The sequence below is a fragment of the Myotis yumanensis genome, unplaced genomic scaffold (genome assembly GCF_028538775.1).
Source record: "Myotis yumanensis isolate MYYU_CA2020_CCGP unplaced genomic scaffold, mMyoYum1.0.hap1 SCAF_3, whole genome shotgun sequence".
Lineage (NCBI taxonomy): Eukaryota > Metazoa > Chordata > Mammalia > Chiroptera > Vespertilionidae > Myotis > Myotis yumanensis.
The window spans coordinates 40,754,185-40,779,004 of record NW_027223754.1 but is presented as its reverse complement, the minus strand read 5'-3'; the positions used below and the strand labels follow the sequence as shown (position 1 = coordinate 40,779,004).

General features: G+C 45.9%; 1 protein-coding gene across 1 annotated transcript in view; it reads right to left on the bottom strand.

The window, feature by feature from the left end:
- Window positions 1-23,659, bottom strand: part of STK24 (serine/threonine kinase 24) — a 103,220-nt gene extending 79,561 nt beyond the window's left edge. Inside the window, exon 1 of the mRNA XM_070408688.1 lies at window positions 23,316-23,659. Within this exon, the coding sequence (XP_070264789.1) occupies window positions 23,316-23,357 (42 nt within the window). The 5' untranslated portion in view covers window positions 23,358-23,659. The remainder of the gene's footprint in view (window positions 1-23,315) is intronic.
- Between the last annotated feature and the right edge of the window lie 1,161 nt (window positions 23,660-24,820).

Here is a 24,820-nt window from a genome sequence, read left to right as displayed (position 1 = left end):
GCATTATTAGTTGAAACACAGATGAATATCACACAGTACATTTCAACTGATGGATGGATATGGGAAGATAAATCACGCCTGACACATCTCAAGAGTTTATCCTCAAATTATACACCTGACCACATACATATGTCACTATTCTCCCTCATGCTACATCTTTTCTATGAAAAATGAATAAACTACTTAATCTACTGTATGACATTCAATGTGCATCTGGATCTCTCAGGTGAGCTCTAAATAATAATAGATAGAGAAGGCCCCAATTATTGCTTGTGCTAGGACCACAATGGTCATGATTCAGGGGCCACTACAGTTGGGCTATTGCTAATACAACTCCAGCAGCAGCTCCATCCTGAGACCACATAGGTAACAGAAATGCTATGAAACACAATGGTTTCAGTTAAGGGAATTTTTTGCTCCAACCATTTGAAAAATAAGCTCATCAACTGAGTTATCAACTTCCTCCATTAGACTAATGCCACCCACCTCTCCTCTGCCCTGCCAGCCTATGCTTGGTGTAACCTGACAGAGTAGGAAGTTACATCCTACAACTGTTCCACTTAATGACCCTGACTTTTCTACAGGAACCTCGCTTGCTCATTTAGCATATTAATAAATTTGTTTACAGTAGCTAGAGTTGTAGTGCTGTAGGTTTCCCCTGGACAACCAAGTTATCATCCTAATTCACAAAACATCACTAACATTGTTAGTCACTGCCTACTGAGGTAATTTTATAGAAAAGCTAAGTTTGTTTCTTAAAAAATTTGTGTGTTGTGTGTGTGTGTGTGTGTGTGTGTGTGTGTATGCAGCCTCCTTCCTACAGTTTTGTCGTTTTCTCAGAAGACAAACCACCAGTAACCATGACTGAAGTCCAACTGTGCTTCCTAATACACTGGCCTCCCATGAAAGCTCATTGGCAGGGCCATTCTTTCCTCAGATGAGAGAAACCCCAAAGCTCTTGGCTCAAAGGTAAAAAATGCCCGTTTGCATGTTATTTTTTGTATAAATTTTACTGTTTAGTTCTGAAGGCCCAACTCTAAGTATGAAAATAAAATGAAACCATTTACATAGCACACTGTGCTCCAAGTGTATTCGACCACTCTTCTCACCTGGCCAGTGTGGCTCAGTGGCTGAGTGTCAGCCTATGAACCAGGAGGTCACAGTTCAATTCCCAGTCAAGGCACATGCCCGGGTTACGGGCTCTATCCCCATTAGGGGGGCATGCAGGAGGCAGCTGATCAATGATTCGCTCTCATCATTGATGTTTCTCTCTCTTCCTCTCCCTTTCTCTCTGAAAAATATATATACTAGAAGCCTGCTGCATGAAATTTGTGCAGGGGGGGGGGGGGGGGGGGCCTCAGTCCAGCCTGTGCCCTCTTGCAATCTGTAATCCCTCGTTCCTTACTGCCGGCCTGCTCTCTCACCACTCGGTTCGCTGCTCCTTAGCGCTGCCAGGGTGGTGGGAGAGGCTTCCATCACCACCACTGCACTCGCCAGCCGTGAGCCTGGCTTCTGGCTGAGCAGCATTTCCCGTGGGAGCACATTGACCACCAGGTGGCAGCTCCTGCATTGAGCGTCTTCCCCCTGGTGGTCAGTGCACATCATAGTGACCAGTCATTCTGGTCATTCCACTGTAAAGGTCACTTAGGCTTTTATTATACAGAGGCCTGGTGCACAAAAATTTGTGCACTCGGGGAGGCAGGGGTGTGGTCCCTCAGCCCGGCCTGTGCCCTCTCGCAGTCTGGGACCCCCTCGGGGGATGACCACTTGCTGGCTTAGGCCCGCTCCCCGGGGGGGTTGGGCCTAAGATGGCAATCAGACATCCCTCTGGCAGCCCGGCAGCCCTCGGGGGATGTCCACTTGCCAGCGAGGAGCAGGCCTAAGCTGCAGTCGGACATCCTTAGTGCTGCTGAGGAGGCAGGAGAGGCTCCCTCCACCACCGCTGTGCTGGCAGCCATCAGCCTGGCTTGTGGCTGAGCAGAGCTCCCCCTGTGGGAGCGCACTGACCACCAGGGGGCATCTCCTGCATTGAGCGTCTGCCCCATGGTGGTCAGTGTGTGTCATAGTGACCAGTTATTCCCAGTGGTTCTGCTGTTAGGGTCAATTTGCATATTACCCTTTTATTATATAGGATAGAGGCCTGGTGCATGGGTGGGGGCCAGCTGGTTTGCCCTGAAGGGTGTCCCAGGTCAGGGTGGGGGTCCCACTGGGGTGCCTGGCCAGCCTGGGTGAGGGGCTGAGGGCTGTTTTCAGGCTGACCACACCCCCTTCAGGGTAGAGGTCCCCGCTGGGGTGCTTGGCCAGCCTGGGTGAGGGGCTGATGGCTGTTTGCAGGCTGGCCATGCCTCCTGGTAACCCAGCTCCCAGCCCCTCCTTGAGCGGAGCCCACTGCCGGCTGGAAGCAGGTATCTGGGATTTATTTATCTTCTATAATTGAAACTTTGCAGTCTTGAGTGGAGCCCAGGTCCGGCCAGGGCAGGTGGAAAGCTTGGCTTCCTCCATCACCAGGGGCAACCCAAGCCTCCTGCTCGCTCCAGCTCCATGGCCATCACCATCTTTTGTGACAGAGTGACGGTTAATTTGTATATTGCTCTTTTATTAGATAGGATAGATGGCACTCTTCTGTATCAGGAATGAAGATTAAGCTCAACTTTTAAAAAATATACAGACATATGTGACCAGCCTATAAAAATCAAGACCCACCTAGGTTGTTTCTAATCTCTCCTTGTGATCTGTCCCTGAAGAAAATCAGAAATATACTAAGAAGCCACCAAGGCCACCTTAAGGTTGATCCAGATTATCTAATCCATTAAGGAGAAACCCCCACCATATTTCCTTTGTTTTTTAGCACTTTTATCCCACTCCAAACTAAAATCTTTCTAATACCTTTTCTTTCCCATTATCTCAGGTAGGAGGAGGGGGAGAAGAAACCTGACTGAGTCTTAGTTCTCTCCACCAGTCACCCTAAACTATAGGCAATTCTATGAACAGACCCTATCTGTCCAGAATGCCTTTTACCCAGTAGCTCCTTAAAGGGTTGCTTAATACAGATGTAGATACAGATATAAACAAAGAATTGCAAAATTCTTTGCTTGGAAAATAGTGAAGACAATATCCTCCAGCATTGCTATTTCTGGGATAAAGGCTGGTCTGGTGGAGCAGGTACTTGATGTTCTTTGTAGCCTGTTTGTCATGTTCTCTCAGATACCATCTTCTCACAGATGCTCTTTCTTCTCACCTAGGCCTCAGCTCAGAAATTACACGCCCAAGAAGGCCCTCTCCCTGCACCCATCACCAGGAGTCACTGGTTCCCTGTATGCTCTTTGGTATTATTTGATCACAATTTCTTTCTGATAGTATCTTGTCTATTGGTCAATTATTTATTTTGACTGGTCCCAGCTACAATGTTAATTTCATTTAGTTATCTGTTTTGCCCCTGCTATGTCCTCAGTGCCTAACATTGTGCCTGGCATTAAAGAGGTGCTCAATAAAGAAATATATTAAATTTTTTAAAAGAATTGCTTAAATCCCTTGAATGCCACCTCCTCCAGCAAGACTTCCTTTCTTTTACCCATTTTGGTTAATATCACTCACCTTGTACTTCCAGCACTTGCTTGCTGGAATGTCTGCCCAACAAAGCTGGGCTGTGTGTGCATTAAGAACAGCCTCTAGCATGGTGCATTAAACCTAGCAGACATCCAATAAATCTCTGCTGGTTGAAGAATGAGTATCATGTCTCATCAGGACTACGAAAGCACTTAAGTGCTGGTAGAAATTAGATTGCTTAAGGCAGCGCTTCTCAACCTGTGGGTCGAGACCCTTTTGGCGGCTGAACGACCCTTTCACAGGGGTTGCCTAAGACTATCCTGCATATCAGATATTTACATTACAATTCATAACAGTAGCAACATTACAGTTATGAAGTAGCAACGAAAATAATTTTATGGTTGGGTCACAACATGAGGAACTGTATTTAAAGGGCCAGAAGGTTGAGAACCACTGGCTTAAGGGGTCTTGGTTAAAAGTTAGTGACATTTCTGATGGAACTGCTACGATGGGGAAGAAAAGAAAACATCAAATGGAATTCCCAACCTTCCCTTCAGTTCTCAATGGACAATAGGAACAATTCTTTGCAATTAAGGTAACCACAGAACATATACTCTCAACATTAGTTAGCCCTGGGAATAAAATCATAAAATTCTGTAGAGTTCGATTTTTTACAGTAAGTTATGTATTATTTCTATAATATTTTAAGTGAATTAGAATTTGTAATAGCTCAAATTAAAAAGAAAAAACACATTAGCTGGGGGGAGGGGAGAAGCACCATGTGGCATTTTTCCCTCCTTATAATCCCTAACAACCTTCCACGGGAACTGGAGTTAAGGAGGTGATTTAGACCATAAGTACCAAACCAAGGTCAGAAACGTGAGAGACGCTGAGGCCAGGTCCACAAGGTGAGGGAGGGCAGCAGTGTCTCAGGGCCTCAGAAACTGCAAGAGCAGGGGGACGGGAGAAGTGGGGGAGGGGGAGGCAGAAGAGGCTCAGAGGCAAACCCCTTGCAAAGGCTAAGGGAGTGCCTGCCTTTCCAGCCCTGGGGTGAGATCTCCTTCCACTTGACCCAGCTGGTAAAGGGCAAGATAAGGGAAATTTTAGGGAGTCAAAATTAAAAAATAAAGGGGGGGATCTATGTAGAGAAAAGGGACCTCCATTTTCAGAGTGGACACTTAATTTTTTGACTTAAGACTCTCAAAATAATTGGAGGGAAACAGGACCAAAAGGACTGTCCTATTAGTATAGTATCTTCCCTTGTGGGGTTCCTGGGTGGTTGCTGAGAGCCACTAACTTCTCAGGATTTAATTTCAGACACTCTCACCTTGAGAACCCCAAGTGGATGCAGCTTTCATGATGATAGAGACCAAGGGTGATCCAAGTACCACCACACCAAGAGAAATTACTTTTGCTTGAATCAGAAACTCAAGAAGCCAATAAGGAAAAAATTATATATACAAAAAAATAATTCAGTAGAATTCAAAATGACATGTTGTTGAGGGAGGTGAAACTATTCTGTATAATACTACAAAGGGTGGTACATATCATTATATAGTTGTTAAAACCCATAGAATATACAACTCCAGGAGTGCACCCTAATGTAAACCACAGACTTTGGGTGATAATGATGTGTCAATGTAGGTTCAATTATAACAAATATAATCGTTGCAGGTATTGATGGGGGAGAGGGAGATATATGGGACATCTCTGTATCTTCCACTCAATTTTGTTGTTAACCTAAAACTGCTCTAAGGCATGAAGTCTATTAAAAAATATATACCCCCATTATTCTAGTTAATCCCAGAGAGCCCACACTTTGCAGACATTTAATGCCCACTGCCAGAACAGAACTTTAAAATGGGCCATTTCACTCTAATCACTAAGATTTCCTCTGGCTAAGAAGTCATAAAACCGGAATTCTGATTTAACCTGCCAAGTTTAATAAACTGTCATTTCCAGACCCCCAAGTTGTCTAAAACATCACGCCTCTAAACCAACTAGACGAAATGCCAACATCCCTTTCTCATATACAAGTAGCATTTTATAATGCTTAAACTGTACAAACAGTAAACTTTTAATAACATGATCACTTAAAACATCCTACCCCTATCAGTGTTTCAATATTTTTTATTACTCTCCAGTTGTGCCAAGTGGGGTAAGAGGCACCACAGGAAGCCCAATATCATCCGCCTGGGTTAAGATGAAAGTTTCCTTGGTTTAGTTAACCAAAGAGGTGTCTACATCAATTTTTGCAGGTGTAACCAATATGCCCGAACAACATCCTTGTTAAATTTTGCTGTACAATTTATTTGAAGTTACGGTGTAATCTATTTCAGGAGTCACATCCATGAAAGTACACATTAATGAGTTTTAGGGTAAAAATTAAAATACTAGGTACTTGGAGCTCTGACAGATGATGTATCTAGTAAAACATTTAAAAAGTAAGTCCTGTCACTTAAGAAACTACATACAAGCTGCTCTTAACTTATGAACAATCAACTCATGATCTGCTCCCACTGAAAACAGATTAGCCAACCACACTGCCCCTCTCTCCCCCTCCCTCCACCCGGGCCCTGTGGAGATCTCGAGTAGGAAAGCCCTGACACTGACAGCAGTGTGGACTCTGTGAAGGCAGGTAAAGCCAGGTGGAGCACCTCCGTGCCTGGGAGAGCTGAAACACGGGCTCCTCCCTTCCAAGCACCGTCTTCAGTGCTCACACTGGTTCTACTGCTCTCCACCACTGGTGACCCAGTTAATAAACCACCAGCCTCAGTCTTCAGCCGGGACTCTTCCCCCACGTTCCAGACCCACATATGTAACCACCTACTCATCTCCTCCACCTCCATTCCAGTTATCTGAAATACAATTCCTTTATCTTCTATACCAATTGGTAACCAACATACCCAAGCCAGAACCCTAGAGGCCATCCTAGGACTCCCCCCTCCACTGCCATCATCACCAAACATGTCCCAATCTAGTCACAGCCCCCTCTTGAATTCCTCCCCCTCCTCCTCACCCAGCTACTGGTGACTCAATCCAATCCTGGTAAGCTCTCCCCTAGGCCACAGGAATGGTCTCCAGGCTGAGGAACCAGCCTCTGCCCTCTACAGTCCAACCACCAAACAATTAAAACCCCACATTGGTCTCATTCTGCCACTTCAAACTTTCCTGAGAATTTCACATCACCTAATAGGCTAAAGCCCAACGCACTCAGCATGGTCCTTTCTTTATGATCTGGTTCCCGACCACCTTCTTTAACCTCGTGTCTCTTGTTTATTATTTCCCTTTGAAGTCCAGCAAAACTAAATTCTTACACTTTTCCAAACATCGTTCTTTAAAAAAAAAAAAAAATCTGTCAGATTTTTTTGCCTGGAACAGAAATTCTTCTAGAACAGAACTCAGGCATCATCTCCTTACTAATCTTCAAGTTGCCACCTCAATAGTTAATTGCTCCCTCCTCTGTGCTACTTCTGTGCTTTATACTGCCTTCTACAACTCCGTTTATCCAACTGAAATATATGCTTACATACGTGCCTCTGCTAATAGACTGAAGGCAGGGTTTATCATTTATCTACCTAATCCCAATGCCAGCAGTGTCTGACACTTGGCAGATTTCTTCAACCCTAAACATCATCTATAATAATAAAAGCATAATATGCTAATTGGACCAGTAGTCCTTCCAGACATCCTTCCGGACGAAGCCAGGGCTGTAAGGGAAGCCCAGGTCCTGGGTGCCAGAGGGAAGCCGGTGCCGGCAGTCAGGGGAAGGAAGGCCTACTCTTGAACGAATTTCATGCATCAGGCCTCTAGTTCTTATATAATGTCATCAAATTTTCACTGCCTGATATTCCACCTATTAGATATCTACTTACATCAGGGTGGAGAACATCTGGCCCACAGGTCATATCAGGCCTGTGAAATCACTTGGTCTGGCCCTGCCAAGGCAACTGCAGGCGGGACTTGAAATTCAATAAGTCTAGGAGCTTTTTTCATAGCAACATCAATTTATATTAAGTGAATTATATAAGCGAATTATGTTATAAATATCCAAATGGCCCGGGGCATAAAAAAGGTCCCCCACCCCTGATTTAGATTAACACACATTCTTCCTATATTTAAAAAGGACGACTACTGCCCGGCCAGTGTGGTTCAGTGGCTAAGTGTCCATCTATGAACCAGGTAATGGTTTGATTCCAGTCAGGGCACATGCCTGGGGTTGCAGGCTCAATCCCCAGTGGGAGGCGTGCAGCAGCCAACCAATCAATGATTCTCTCTCATCATTGATGTTTCTATCTCTCTATCCCTCTCCCTTCCTCTCTGAAAACAATACATACATATATATATATATATTTTAAAAGGACTATACTACCTCATATGAACTGTATAAGTGCTTTCCCAACATCTAACTAAAATCAATTTTAAAACAAGGAATAGGAAATTTAAGTGAGAACTTTTGAAACCTACTAAAGGGATGTAGGAAAGAGGGCATCAATCACACTGGAGACATGGTATCAAGAAGGCATCGAAGGATGGAGGAGAAGGGGACTGGAAGTAACAGTGAGGACCAGCACAGTACAGCAGACCAATCTGAACTCGGATATATTGCACGGGACCAGCTCTGCACCAAGAGTAAAGAAAATTCTTCTTTCTCTTCCAGCTCGCTTCCTGCCTTCAGAACCAGGAACTTAACTCTTAACATTATAGTTCCGTTAGGCTTTTCAAGCCTAGCCTCTCAACTTAACCACCATTTATAAACTAATTTCTACAAGAAAACACTGGATTTCTAACCAACAAACTCAAAAATGAAGTTTGAAACACAGGAACTACCCACAGTTTAAATGTTATTTCTGACACACACAAAAATTTGCTTTTTTTGGCATCAAATTGTAACAATGGTGATCAAGTGAATAAATTACAATCAAAATATTAATATGTCCCTTGTTAATTTTTCAGTTTTATAAAATACTACAAGGTAAATGGTCAAATTCTTCAGTTAGAGTTTCTCAGCTTGAAATAGCAACAATATTTATGACACAGTCTGACAACACTTCCTGTTTTTCTTTAATTGTACTGCTATCCAACAAGTTTTCATTTCCGTGTTACTCTCATAAGAGTTAAACAAGTACCTAAAAAATCTTTCATTTGAATAAATAAAAAAAGCAAATGTGGTCTAGCAAAATTTAGAAATGCTAAATTCTCATGTTATTACCTTATATTTCTCCTTAAGTTTTTCTACTCATTTTATAAATAAATGGTACAAGTGCACTAACAGGTCCATGCCCTTTATCCAAAATCCTGGAAATCAACTGTTTTTCATAACTCCTTAGAGGGAAGATCTAAGTGCCCATTTGGCAGGAACATCTGAGCGCTGTGGGACGGATGCCTTCTCAGTGCTCCAGCCCACAGGCTGCTGCAGGCAGCCCGGAGTCCAGTGTCCTGCCTTCAGTGCTGGTGTTACTGCCAGCAGTCCCTCACTCGTGTACGCACCTTGAAACATGTATGCGCAGTATGTTATTATTTCAATGACTGCGCCCCAGTTAAAATGCATTCACTATGAAATTGTTAAAAAGCTGACTGGTCCCATTTGGGGGTAAATGTCCATTCAGCAGCAATTTTAAGTCACAATATTTGTGCCTCTCAAAGTCTTGCAAATTTCCTTATCTTCTACACTTTTTCATCAAACAGAACGACTATAAAGAAACAGAAAAGAAATAAAAGCTATCCCAGAACTGGAATATTCATCACATATACAGTGTATTCATCTGAAGGACAATTAAGAAGAACATAATTCAGGCAGGCAGAATTCCCTATTCATCTTCCTCAGGCCCCTTAATTAACAGCCCAGAGGTGGCCCAGAAAGGAGAGTGGTTACACACACACACACACAATCTTTGTGAACCCCAGTCTACATACAGTGTCCTCTGGGCAAGAAGCAAGGAGCACAAGGTGAATTTGTAATACCACTGGGCTAGCTTATCAATGTAAGCAAAGCAATTAACTACAAAAACCTCATTAAATGACAGTAACAGTGTTTTCCAATAATAATGTTAAGGGAGAGAAAGAATAATTTTTTTCTTTACCTAAAGGCAAAAGAAAGCAGAGAAATTATTCTAACCAACACAGCCAAACAGGAATGTGCATCTGACTATAACTCTGTGTCCTAAAAATGAGACATGCCTTTCATTAAAGGAGGCCAAGGTAAGTCAGTTAAGACATTAAAACAACCATTAGGATCCCTGACTGGTTTGGCTCAGTGGATAGAGCAATGGCCCATGGACTGAAAGGTCGTGGGTTCGATTCCATTCAAGGACATGTACCCCAGTTGTAGGCTCGATCCCCGGACCCAGTTGGGGGAGTGTGAGGAGGCAACCAATCAATGTGTCTTTCTCACATTGACGTTTCTCTCTTTCCTCCCTTCCACTCTAAGAATCAATGGAAAAATATCCTTGGGTGAGAATTAACAACAACAGCAAAAGTAATAATAATAAATTAAAAAGCTTAAAATATTTTATCTTGATTAACTTTTCATTCCAATTATTTTTCTGGATGTTGAAGATTTTGTTCCTTTTAGAAATAAAGAGGAAAAATGAATTCTGACCAGGAGCGCTATGGCATGAGCTTCTTTTAGGCTACTTACTCATAAAGTCAGATTACAATACAAAAAAAAACCCAAAATAACACTTTTTATGCACACACATGTATACATAAACATATATGTGCATACATATTTGGGAGGGGGTGGCTGAGAAAGCCTACCCTAAAGAAACCATTTGCTCCATATAAGCAGTAATTCATCTGAGGAGTCAGGTAGAGCTCTGGGGAAACTGCTTTTCAACTCAAAACTGTTTTAAATTATGTGATCACTTGGAAATATGACTCTACTTCATGCCTATGGGGAGAAGAACTTTCACCCCCAATAGCTGGGGTCATGCCCTCAGGCTGCTGGCACTAATGACCCAGACTCCTTTGGGAGTGTGACCTGAGACCACCCCTATTACTAGGTGAGCACCCTTCAATCACATCCTAGCCTGCTTCACACACAGCCTGACGAAGGCCAGGAAATGAAGCAGTTTCACTTTTAAGTGCCTCATTTTTCTTGAAGAAGACAATATGGAGGAAACCATTCTGAATGACATAAGCTGGGTTTTTAAAAAGACTTCAGATTCTTCACTGACAAAGGAAAGGAGTCCAAACCTCACAACTTCCTTCCCTGTCACAGTCCATCCCCTAAGTCTGCTTAATATGCCATTTACAAACCACAGAAAAATTACAATGACTTTAAAAAAAAAAGTACCACCACCCCCCCCCCCCATAAATAAAAAATAAAAGAAAACTCTCAAATAAGCAAGTCTGGTAAGATCAAAGTCTAGCCAATTGCAGTGCACTATAATAAAAGACTGCTAATAAAGACTTTTTAAAATTAAAAATCAAATCAGACATCCCAAACATTAAAAGGTCTACTGATCCAGAATATTTTTCCCAGTTCAGATATATATATATACACACATACATACACATATACATACACACACACACATGCACACGCACGTGTGTAAAATCTTCAATTTAAGGGTTAACAGGACAATTTCAAGAAAAGAAGTAGAAGCCAAGGCTGCCCAAAGAGAGTCCATTCATTTCCTAACTGGACCCTCAACCCCAGCAGGAGCTCATCCAGGGGCCTGTGTCCTAACAATGAGGGGGAGCTGGCTGGTTGGTACAGGCCTTCTTTGACGGTCCTTCCTTAAAATGCAATTAAGAAAAAGAGGCAACATGATATAAATAACTAACAGCTCACCAGGGGTTACCAGGCAAAGGAACCTGGGGGGATCCTGCAGGGGTGAGCAGGTTCTCAGAGGCAGGAGGAGCACAGGGAGATGAGGTGAGCTGACAGGAGAGGTGGTTGGAAAGCTGCCCAAAAGGAAGCTAGGTATTATTAACACAGACCCTTCATTTTAAGCTGGAGTTTATATTTGGTCAGAAAACAACAGGAAGCCACCAAATGTTCTTAAGCAGGGAGTGACATGACAAAAACTAGTTAGTGTGGAAGATTATCAGGTTCAGGGCTTTTGTTCTGGCTCAGGATTTTCCAAAGAAACCACGGAATTCTAGCCCTATAGAGATGCATTTCTTAAAAAATAAGGTTCCAAGATCATAAAGACAACAGCCCCACAACAGCTTATAATACATGCTGAAATAGTAAAGGTATTCTTACAATCAAAGCTCATTCAACTCCCAAAGTTAGACCAGGGACTCCAAGTCGGTCTTCTGAAATACAAGCCACGGTCCCAAGCATGGTTTCCATTGAGCTGTTTCTCAAAGGGGATCGAAGTAGTATGCTCCACAGCAGGGAGCAGTAGGGACTTAGGAGTTTTAATGTCCAATGCAGTGGTTCTCAAAGTGTGGCCCCTGAGGCAGCCACACATTAGAGAAACTTGTTAGAAACAAAAACCCCATCCCAGACCTATAATGAGGATAAACACCAAAATGTGAAAACCAGCCCTGACTGGTTTGGCTCAGTGGATAGAGCGTTGGCCTGTGGACTGAAGGGTCCCAGGTTCGATTCCGGTCACAGCCCCCCCCCCCCCCCCGCCCCAAAAGTGAAAACCATTGTGCTAGATTTACAGGCGATTTTTTCAGTTAATATTGCTTCCAAGTTCAAAACAATATGGGAATACCTGAAAGGCAATAAACAGAAGCCAGTCAAAGGCTCCATGCCACTGTACAAGAGGGCCTAACGGGCTTTATCTCTAGACAGAATAGAGATAAAGGAAAACATCTTAAAGTCTAAGTCACTTTCCCCCACACCCACAATACTAACTTCCAAGATGCTAATTAAAAATAATACTGGAACATGAACAAAATCTTCTTTAAAAATAAAAAAATAAAACAAATACTGGAGCCCAGCCAGCGTGGCTTAGTGGTTGAGCACAGGAGGTGCTATCTATGATCCAGGAGGTCACAGTTCAATTCCTGGTCAGGGCACATGCCCTGGCTGTGGGCTCAATCCCCAGTGGGGAGGCGTGCAGGAGGCAGCCGATCAATGATTCTCTCTCATCATTAATGTTTCTATCTCTCTCCCTCTCCCTTCCTCTCTGAAATAAAAAAATATATATATATTTTTAAACAGTGGAAATAAAAGTGCCTACAAATGCCACCAGGGACTAACCCTGAACTAGGACGGTTTCATGGAAGCTGTATGCACAATGAAACAGGAGCCCATGGGGTGGAGGGTCAGTATCTGAAATGCTGGGTAGGAGGCATTCTGGTGTAGAGAAGCAAAACCCACAAACGCTTGCACCAAAAGTTAGAGCTCTGATACCAACTGGGGGCTGTTTTCTAGCTGAGGGCCCCTCCCTCCCCCACCCCCCACTCCCACCCCCACCATTAAGCTTTGTCATCTGTGAAACTAGTGTAACAGCCCAGCCCTATACAGAGGCCCTAGGGCAGTGATGGTGAACCTTTTGAGCTCCGCGTGTCAGCATTTTGAAAAACCCTAACTTAACTCTGGTGCCGTGTCACATATAGAAATTTTTTGATATCTGCAACCATAGTAAAACCAAGACTTATAATTTTGATATTTTATATATTTAAATGCCATTTAACAAAGAAAAATCAACCAAAAAAATGAGTTCGCGTGTCACCTCTGACACGCGTCATAGGTTCGCCATCACTGCCCTAGGACAACCCCCAAGGGCATAAGCAGCCTACCACAGGGCCTGGCCCTCAGGAGGAACGCAATAAAATGCAATTCCCTTCCTAGAAGGCTTCCACTATTCAGGTAACAGAGTGAACAGAAGGAAAAACAAATCCCCCCTACCAGTTGGAACTGCTGAGGAAGTAATTCTTTGTTCTTCTTTTCTTTTTAAATTACCTCTCCTGAATGGTACAATGACAGTTCATGAACACACTAAAGGAACATTCAAACAATACCTTCTTTAGCAGGTTGTCAGTTCATCAGGAGTTCAGGTAGCAATTTAACAACTTTGAATTAACCACTCTGAAAATGCCTGTAAAATTCTGTAAAACTGTGCCTAAACTAGCTGCTGGCTAGCACCTAATCCCCAAGTTCTTTCATTTTCACTCAGCGGTTTATCACTGTAAATTTCTACCCAATAAAAGTGCTTTGTTCTCATGTAGGAAACCATTTGAAGGCAGTATCCCAAAGAGCAGCTTTTCCTGCTTCTATCTGCACCCGTGAGTCATTCATCCACCGTGTCAAGTATGTAAGGCACAGTGCTGCTCAGTTCCTCAGCTTGTGCCGGGATACTGAGCATAGAGACGCCCCTCTCCATTCCTGAGTCTGCAATCCTTTGACCAGCAGCAAACTGGATCTGCCACAGGGGCTCCTGAACCCACCCTGGCAAGCTATTCAACATCCGCTGTGCACCTGTGCTCAAGTCCTGTGCTGACAGCCACAAAACATACAGCCATGGCTAACTCGGCCCCCGCCACCCGCCCAAGAAGCAGACATCAATTCTGGACCATTAGCTGAGCCCCCCAAAACATCAATCAACTTAAGCAAATGTTTCTCCAAAGAGGGCTCCTTGAAACGGTCCTGTGCCCACCAGATCTTGGGACCAGTAAATGAGACAGAATGGAGAAAAGGGGGTTCTCAGTTCGAGTTAGGGGGGGTTGAGGTCACTGACTGTTAAAGATACGGAAAAACAAGCACAGGTTCATACGGCTGCTTACTTACAGAGAGAAAACAGAAGGTGCAATCTCCAACGATGGGAGAGAACAGTGTGGCTGAAGAGTCCTTCCCCACCCTCAGGCCCCAAGCAGTCCTGACCTTGGAATTCAAATTCTATTCATTGCAAAGAACTTGTATGCATAAATGCATAACCCATGAACACAGACAATAAGGTGGTGAGGGCCTGGGGTGGGCTAGGAGGGGTCCATGGGAGAAAAAAGGGGGACATATATAATACTTTCAACAATAGATTTTAAAAATAAAGGGGGGAAATAGAACTTTCACTTTAAAAAAATTCTATTCATTCATTCACTTATAAATTGAAGAACGGTGACTTCCAGATAAAGAGCATGCGCATCTATTTTGGTTAATCCTGACATCCCACTAAAGAGGGTTTTCTTAAAAGACTAATAACCCTGTGTACAAGAAGGGGAGAGAAGAGCAACAGCAATGAAATTCCAGAAGCTGCAAAGTGGGTGGTGGGAAAAAAAGATGGAGAGGAGAAAACTAATGCTCAACGAGAGGTGGAGAAAGCAGAGAGTCAACTCCGTCCAGTGCCGAACCGAATCCCTAAAACTCAGGAACTGGCAGCACAGGTGCCTCTGGGAGGGAGCACCTACAATGAGGAGAAGTTAAAGAAGTGGTCAGATACTGGACTGCCTTCCCCACTCCTCACACCAGGCAGCTGATTCATGCCTCCCCCATCGAGGAAACAACTGAAGGCATATTCCCTGGAAAGGAAAGCTGAGGGTTTCTGGAACAGAATGAAGCCACATAAGACACTTGTGCTCACACTGTCCTTTCCCTCCATCCAGTGCTCAGGTAGGCATAAGGCCTCAGGCCAGAGAAGGGACCAGGCATCAGCTTGAGGGGTACATCAAGTGTGAGCAAGGACCACCAGTCCAAGAGCAGGTCACAAGGTTCCAGGGAAGGCTTCTAGAAGAAGATGTGTATAAAAAGCTAAAAGAAACTGACATAAGCCATTCCTCAATTCTCCAGTCCAGTAGGAGCTCTGACATTGAGGAGACAGAGGGAAACTAGATAGACAGGGACTGGGACCACTGGGGGGGGGGGGGGGGGGGGGGAATAGAACCAGGAACCCAACTAGGCAGTGTTACCCCAACTGGGCTGGAAAGGAAGGGTGCCTGTGGGAGACATGAGCTTTAAAATGTATCAATGTTGCAAAGGCAGGCAGCTTGCAGATTACCAATCACAAAGAAGTTATAAACCAACCTCAAAGATGTTACTAAGGCAAAATTCTTTGAAAGGACTAATCAGCAATTAACAAGTATATACACAAAAAAGCCATGCGCTTCCTGCTTCTCACCACCCCTGCCCCCCAGCTAGATTCTTGGGGTGATGCGCCCACAAGTTTATGGACATGTGGGCCTCCACACATAGACTAACACACTTTAACACCCGGCTGTAACATGGAAAGCAAGCTCAGAACACTGGCCTGCTCCTGGAACCCCAGCTGCACCTTTTCCAGGACTGGCTTCTCTCAATAAACTTTGGTTCCCTTTTGTGTGTGGCTTCATTCTTCAATATCATACGACAACAAACTCAGATTCAAACAGCCCACATACTGGTTTCAACATCTCCATGCTTAAAAAAGCCTCATTCGAGGGCTGAGATTTCCAACCCACTCTGACATGAGTGGACATCTGAAGGCAGCCTCTATCACAAAAGGACAGACCAAAGCAGTCCAGAAGGTCCAACATCCAAATAATAGAGTTTAACACGTTAAGCGCCCAGCCTGTTTTGTCTTCTGGACGGAAAGTATAGTGTCAGTTACCAGTGATTGACATGCGCTTAACGTGTTAAGAAAAGAGAGAACATGTGAGGACACAGCAATAAGACACTGTCAATGAACAAGGGTTCTCACCAGAAACTAAATCTGTCAGTACCTTGATCTCAGACTTCCCAGCCCCCAGAACTGTGAGAAAGAAATGTTGGCTAAGCCACCCAGTCTAAGCTATTTTGTTACAGCTACCAGAACTAAGTACATTACCAAAAAACAACTTCCAAAAAAGATCTGAAAAGTAATCCTGGTTTACTAATGGCTGGGCTGTAAATACTGTTTACACAGTCACATTAATGTTCACACTGATCTAACCAAAGTTACAATGTAACTAGATTGGGTAGAGGAAGGGGAGACAACAGGAGAGTGAAGGAGGCAAGAAGAGAACTAAATTCTCATCTTCAGAAGGGATGTCTGAAACAAGAAAAAAAGTAACAGCAATCTTTATTATTCTTTATAAACAAAGGAGTAACAACAATCAGCTAAGAGAGATCAAAGGGGCTGCCTCTGGGGAAGAGAAAACGGAGGCAAGGGGAGTAACTGCTATCTTTCCAAGCAAACTTATGAAGCCATCTGACTCTGTAAGACATATGTTTAATTTCTTTAATAAAACATAAATTAAAATTCTAAATATTTAAAATTTTATAAAAGGATTTGGGTCTACATGGTCCTTTCAAATCTTAAGGCCTACAAGTCTTTTTAAAAGTAGAAAGAGACTTAAAATAATAGGAAGATAAACAGCTACATATTTGGTAAGCATTAACATAAATCCTGAAATGTTCCCACAATTTATTCTGATACCAGGAGGATGCTGACCAGGTAAGATTCCTTTTGCTGACAAAGAACCTTCCTGAGAACATAATGAAAGGTCCCTAAGGTCAACAAGGGGCTATAGACTACTTTGTAATCCACAATTTGGGATGTTTTATACTTTGTAGCAAACAAAGGTACAACTTGTTTTATTTTCTCTAATCTCAACCCTGGAAACCAGGGAGCCAAGTTTTAGATTAGGAAACTCATGTTTATCCCCAGGAGTCAGGTGTTGCAATAGCTATGTTTTTCTTTTTCTTTTCCCAAGAAAGAGTTTTAGATACACTGCAATGCAAAAACATGAATTATGGGAAATGACTGGTCCAATGACAGCAGTTGACTCTAAGCAGCAAGAGAGGGATATATCACAGGGCAACTTCTATTTTCTGCACTCCTGCCACAAGATTCCATTCATGATAACAATGTTCAGCTAAGGCAGAATAAAAGCCGCAGGAGGCTTGGTTGGGTGTGGTCCATTTCCTGCAGGTAGGAGTTTCCAAGCAGGCAACTCTGAATCACTGGGAGAAATCACCCAAGTAGAGTACGTGGTATGTTTCTCAAGAGATCAAAGGACTCCTGGCTCTGGCTTGAGTAGGACTGCAAAAATACATACACTAGAAAGCAGCAGCAACTACCAACAGCCCCATTTCTTCAGTAACCACTCACACTACATCTAGAACCAAGGTCCTAGAAACACACGGTTCAACTGAAAAGCAAAGTCAACCTGCATCAAAGGAAATAAGTAAACTCAGCTCCACTCCAGCCAAAGCTCAAAAATGAGGACAAAGATTACAAAAAGGAACAAGAATGTAATGACAATAGCTGCCACTTACCCTAACCACTCTCCTCTGGAACACTGTGCTACATTAGCTGCCTAGAAAAAATATAATCTGACCAATTCCTACTTGAAGCTCCCTTGGTTCTATGTGAAATACTATCAAGAAGTTCCCAGATCCGAGATGCGAACCAAAATGCCCTGGACTCCTCCAAATTCTATATTTTAACTTTTAAAAATCTTCTGACAACTCTCATCTACCAAAAACATTTTTTAAAATAAATTACCCCGTTGTAGAGATGAGAAAACTTAGGCTCAAACGGTAACTTTCCCAAGGTTAACGAGTTATCAGTAATGGGACCAGGTTCTTTATTAAGTCATCAAGTACTAGAAAAGAATTATAGTTTATTTCAGCACAGAACTAGGTGCAGTCTCTGCCAGGGTCTAGTTTTTATTATTATTTTTTTAATTGTCACCTGAGGACATATTTTGTTCCCATGATTTTCAGAGAGAATGGAAATGAAGGAAGGGAGAGAGAAACAACAATGTGAGAGAACATCAATTGGCTGCCTCCCGAATGTGCCCTGAAGGGGGCCAGGGATCAAACCGCCAATCCAGGTATGTGCCCTTGACTGAGAATCGAACCTGAGACCTTTGGTGCAATGGGCTGTCGCTCTAACAGTTGAGCACACCAGCCAGGAACCAAAAACACACCTTTTTAAAAAATACATATTTTATTGATTTTTTACAGAGAGGAAGGGAGAGGGATAGTTAGAAACATCAATGAGAAACATCGATCAGCTGCCTCCTGCACACTCCCTACTGGGGATGTGCCCGCAACCAAGGTACATGCCCCTGACCGGAATCGAACCCGGGACCCTTGAGTCCGCAGGCTGATGCTCTATCCACTGAGCCAAACTAGTTAGGGCCAAAAACACACTTTTAAGCAAAAGAAATTGTTAACACTGTTAAGTTTTGGTGACATAAGAAAAGAGGGAATATAAAGTATTAAAATAGGTATTCAAAAAAAAAAAAAACCTTAGGCAACTAACAGCTATAGAAAAAATGTGCCTTTATTTTCCTTATTGCTCCAGCAATAAGAGAATAAATAAATGAAGGACTATAAATAAATGAAAGACTATAAAATGTTCATTGAGAGGTCAGAGGACCAAGGCTTGGTCAGCCTTGTGAAAAGGTCCACATGGGCTATCCTGCTGGCACTGGGACCTCCAACCACTCAGTCTTCTCCGCTCCTACTCTCACTATCCTGAGGTTCCTTTGAGCTAAAGCACTACTGCTGCCTTCCAAACAAGCCAGAATCCAACTCCTTCCACCGTTTCCTACCACAACAGCCCTCTTCCCTGGGCCTGAGGTGCCCCTCCTAGACCAGCCCTGAGAACCAGCTTCCCAACGACAGCTAGCACCTCAGTTATTCATTTGAATCGGCCCTCAGTTATTCATTTCAATCGGCCCTCACTCGGCTGCTGAGGTCCTGAGGACAGGCCCAGAGGAGTTTCTCACCTGTACCTGCCATGGCTGCTGACAGCACACTCCACAGACTAATGTGCTGCATGAACACAGGCTCCCCACCTAGCCCAACGCTTTCCGACACCAGGCCACATTCCTACAGTTCAACATTTCCCTCAAAGTGCTTTCAGAACCTACATCACAAATACCCTCATGTCCACACTGTAACATGCCAACCTTTCCCCACGGTGCCAATGGTAACAGGCTGAACATGGGGAGGCCTCTTCCATGGAAACAGGAAAAAAAAAACTACGGAAATGTGACACTAAGAGGGAAAAATAGGACAAGAGCACTTAAGCCACAATTAAATGCAGCTGTCCTTCTGTTTGCCTTCATTTCCCAGATTTTGCAGAGCACACAGGTTTCCCCAGGGTAAGCAAGAGCACTTGAGAAAAGCTCCCAACGCATCCAAACTGGCCATTACATGTCTTTCTCGCTCTCCCGCACAAAGGGGCGTTCTCAGGCCAAGGTTCCCCCAAGCAGCTAGAGAAGTGGAAGGATGATGCTGACCAGGAGGAACTTTCCGTTTTCTAGCTATGTCTACACTTTGAAATGTGAGACTATCTTATACTTATGACATCCTTAAAACATGCTAATTGAACTTAGGTCAAACTTAGGTCAAAACCACTCAGCTGTGAAATCAATTTAGTGTTGCAACCAGTTGTTTTTTTGTGTGTGTGTGTGTGTGTTTTTTTTTTAAATAAAATACATCACACAACTAGTTCACAAGTAGGAAGGATTAGGACTGTCTCCTAAAACTTGTTTCAGGTGTTGATGTAAAATATATTTCTTGCGGGCGTCATGGCCCAGAAAAGTTTAAAAGTGACTGATAAAATTCTGTAATAGAAATTTATAGACCAAATCTAATTCTTCTTAAATTACAATTTATGCAAACTATAAGCTGTTCAGTGCACTTGCCTGGAACTGATGCTTGATTTTCTTTTAATCTTAATTAAATTGAATGAAACGCCACATGTTCAATGAAGGACAGAGTGTAGTTAAATCCACAAATCAACCTAATTTCTTCATGTCTACAACATGAAGTGGTTACTACATTCAGTTCATGATTTCTACACCTCCCTACCCCCACCCCTCATGTTAATATGAAACTGAGGTGTGGGAGGTAAAAAGGAAAGGCCCCTGGCAACGTCCATTAAACATTTATTTATAATGATAAGTCATTCAGATTTACAGCCATCAATCACCTAGGCCCTGGCACAAGACTGTTCAATAACCACTGATTGAATAAATAAAATATCGGTCTATACTTCTAATTTCTTCAGCAAACCCAAGTTGGAATGAAATAAATTTTAATTTCTGCAAAAGTAATGATAAAGCAGTAATACATCATGGTAGGGAGTGTGGCCTTAAAAGTAGAAAATAACCTGGTTTCAAGTCACAAATTTGCCACACAACACTATCTCACCTTCATCAGTTCAATGAGGCTCTGCTGGTTTCCACACCTAGCTAATGGCATATGATACCTACGCTTAAAGTGGTACCAGTAAGAATCAAGAGGCATAAAAATGATTTGCAAAACAGTGAAAAATTATGTTTCTACTAAAATGTCCTTTCATTCAGGTTTATTTTTTAAGCATCTTTGCCTAAGCTGCCAATGCACGCTGATGCCTTTCTGAAATTTGTAAGTGATCTCCTTATGAGCCCTGGTCAGGAGACGAGATAGGAAAAAAAAGGAAGGGACATGAGATGTATCAGGACAGGGCACAGGAGGGTTAGTAGTTCTGTTTTATCCTAGAGAACAGTCAAAGCCAGGCGTGCCTGTAATGTAATCCTCAACAACTCTGAAGAAAGCCTCCCTGGGCAGCTGCTAATGCAAAGAAAATAAATGTGCTTATTTTTTGGGGGGAGGGTTTGGGGGGGGGGGCGGAGAATGTTCTTCCCCAAATGGCACACTAAAAGCAACTATACCAGCCGTGGGCAAACTACGGCCCACAGATCCGGCCCGTTTAAAATGAATAAAACTAAAAAAAAAAAAAAAAAGACCGTACCCTTTTATGTAATGATGTTTACTTTGAATTTATATTAGTTCACACAAACACTCCATCCATGCTTTTCTTCCGGCCCTCCGGTCCAGTTTAAGAACCCATTGTGGCCCTCGAGTCAAAAAGTTTGCCCACCCCTGAACTATACAGTTTGTAGATGTACAACACAAATATAGTGCCAAACAGTTTGTGGCTGTAAATACTGGAATGACTGTCAGAAGTCACCTTTGCACTTCTGACACTGTAACAGCTGCAAATTTGGTTGTTTTAACCAAATAAAAACTCATCAGCTTTTATCCTGAAAAAGGAAAATAAAAACCGCTCCCTTGTAACATTATGTAGGAAATACACTACATTTATTTGAGAGGCAACATCATTAAAGGAAATTCACCTTCTTTGCCCATGATTTAAAAATGTTGGTCCACACCCTTGAAGAAAAAAATTAGGACAAAAAAAAGTCTAAGACCTGATACCACCTGGTAACCATCTGATACTGACTTCAGGGCACCAGCCAGTGGGGCTTTAAGTACCTTTTCAAACTGATTCTCTTTCCACAAAGGCTGAACACCTCGTGGTAAACACGAAGGGAGGCATTTGTGCTAGATTGCAACCTGATTAACAGCATAAGTCAGTCTAACAGGAAGCATTTTTTATCATTACAAGAGGGCCTTCTTGCTCTACTGGTCAGAAATAATTTTTCACCAGTTCACCCTGCCTTCCCATTCAAACCAAACCAAAGCAGGAACTTTAGGAAATACCAAGAAGCCACATCTGATTTTCACCTAGCAGTCAGCGGAAGCTGAGTTCTTAAATGCCTGTTGAGTTTTAAAACTCTTTAGATGAGATTCAAGGGCAGTTTTCTTGAAGCACACTCTTCAGATACTAACTTTAACTGCTACTCCTTTAAAAAGAAATACAAAACAAACAAAAAGAAAACCTTGGACTACAATTCTGGCAACATGATGTTACTAGTTTTCTATTTCAAACCTGAACGGTGAAATCCAGGTTTCTTTTTATGCTTTAAAAGAGAGAGAAAATGATCTGCCTGGACAGAGGGGAACCGACTCCTGACTTCAGGAGGCCGGGTCCCAGCCCTCAGGAGCGCAGAAGAGCGCCTGAGCCGGTAGATGCCTTTAGAGAAATAATCCGCTTGGGTACCGCGGTGGCTTCCTTGGGCTCACTCGCTTAACTAAACTGGGAGGACAGAACTTGAAGGACATGCCCTAACTACACGGAGATGCCAGTCCCCATCACTTGGCCACCACTGACCAACATGACGCCTCAGCCGAGGATGGTGACTGTGTTTTTCAAAAAGGCCAAAAACAGCCCCCGAAGGAGGAAAGCTTGAATGCATCCGTGTCCATTAGAAATGCAACTCCTCCCCGCAAAAAGTCACCGGTAGGCCAAGAGGCCACCCAGGACCAGCGGAGAGGTGTCCCGGGGAGGAACTCGTCTGGATCCCATCCAGCCTCGACGTCCACCAGCCCAGCGCCCGGGCTCGGCGGGTCAGCCCCGGCTCGGGGCCCTCGGGCGCCCGCGGCCCCAGGGGTTCCCGCTCCCGGCTTCCAGGCTCGCACTTTCCCGGCCGCCGGCACAGCGGGGCTGGCAGCTGTACCTTCCTGCACCCCGCCCTCCGCCGCCGCCCGGCCCGGACGGGTCGCCGCGCGCCCCGGGCTCCCCTCCCGCGCAACTACTGCCGGCTCCGCGGGAGGGGAGGGGAGGAGAGGGGAGGGGGCCTCCGCCGCCCGCCGCCCCCCGCCCCCCTGCCGCGCGCAGGGCCCGGGGACGGCGCCGGGGCCTCCAAGGGCACTTCCCCCCTCTCTCCCTCCTCCCCGGGGGCTGGGGCCGCGCCGGGCCTGCGCTCGGAGACGCGGGGGGCAGAGGGGAGCGCGGAGGGTGAGGAGGCCCGCACCCCACAGGGGCCCCGCATCCCACCCCGCCCCGACCACCGCGACTCCGAGCCAGCGAGGGCCGCCTCCAGGCCGCAGCCCCAGGCCCGAGAGCGCAGCGCCGGGCAGGGGCGCCCGGGGGGCCGGGAGCGCGGCGCGACCCCGGAAGGGGCGGCGTGGGGGGGCCGAGCGGACACCGCCAAGTTCCCCGCTTCCGCCCCGGCCCGCGCATCCCTCCCGCCTCCTCCCTCGGCGCCCGGCCCCTGCCTACCTGCATGCCGGGCAGGCCCGACTGCACCGGGGAGTGCGCCATGGCGCTCGGGACGGCCGCTTCCTGGGACGGGGCGGCCGGGCCGCGGCGATTCACGCGGGCGACCAGGCCCGCGGGCCACGCGCAGCCCTCGGGCGGCGGGGGCGGCCGGCCAAGCCCGAGTGCGGCTTCGGCGGGGCCGGCGGGAGCCCGAGGCCACCGCAGCCCCCGCGGGTCCCGGGCCGGACGGAGGCTCAGCGGCGGGGTCCGGCGGCGGGCGGCGTCTCCATGCACGGCGCCCGGGGGCGGCGGCGAGGGGCGCGGGGCCTCGGCGCGAGCTGCTCGGCGGGAGCCCGGCGGCCTGGAGCCGGAGTGGGCGCGCACAGACGGCCGAGCCCGCGAGCGCCGCGCCCCGCCCCGCCCGGCCCCCGCGCCGCCTCCGCGGCCCGGCCGGGGACCCCGCCCCGCGCTTCCGGGAGGGGGAGGAGGCTCCGGCCGGCGCCCTAGGCCGCTCTGCCTGCGCCGCCGCCTGCCGGCCTGGCAGGGACCCGAGCGTCTCCGGCGAGCGCCTCCCGCCCCGGGGGTGGACCGGGAGGAGGGCGCTGGGTGCGGGGAGGGGACCTCACCGGGTCCGCCCGGCGGGGGTAAAGGGGCCTGGGCTCGGTGGGAGCTTAGGAAGTCTGGCCGGGCAGGCGCCGGTTCATACCAACTCTTCCTCTGCCATCTTCCTCCAGCTCTCCAAGCTAGCCCCCCTGTCCGCCTGCCCCCCAGCACCCCCTGCCCGGGGGCATGGGCTGGGGTGACCTCCCCTCCCCCAGCGCAGACTGTGGGCCCCGAGACCTCCCGGGTGGGCCGGGCGGGCGGTGCAGAACTACCAGGGCAGAGCTGCTTCGGTGTCTCCGTGAAGTTTGCAACCGACCCCAGGAGGAAACCGAGAGGGGAGAGGCCGGGAGCTGTGGGTTCCCAGCGCCTTAGCCACTTGAACGCAGCCCGGCTTGGAATGCGGAGCGGTGAGGGGGCTGAACCCCACCGCCGCTGGGTCCTGGGCTCCTGTCGGTCAGAGGCCTAAGCGTCCACCAGAGACGGAAAAACGGAGGGAGGGGCCGGAGGAAGGGAGGACAATCGAAGGAAACGTGTCTAGACTTTCCCCAGCCCTCTCCCTCTTTCCGCTGCCGGCAAAAGCCCCAGGCCCGGCCACAGTTCTGCCTCCACCTTTTAGAGGAAAGAAATAAAGGAGTTGGTTCTCCAACTAGAGGAAAGAAATAAAGGAGTCTGTGCTGCCTCCGGAAAGTATCTATATATTTAAAAGCCAAGCGACCTGAACGACTGGTCACTATGACATGCACTGTGGCTGGCTAACCCGCCAGATACGGGTGGCTAACCGCCCGCGTTTCCTCCCTCCAAACCCCACCACCAGCCGCCTGGATCTAGGCCGGGTGGCCAGCCAGACCCCACCTGTGCAGGAATTCGTGCACCAGGCCTCTAGTTTTATTTATAATGACAGAACAGTAGCCACTGAAATGATC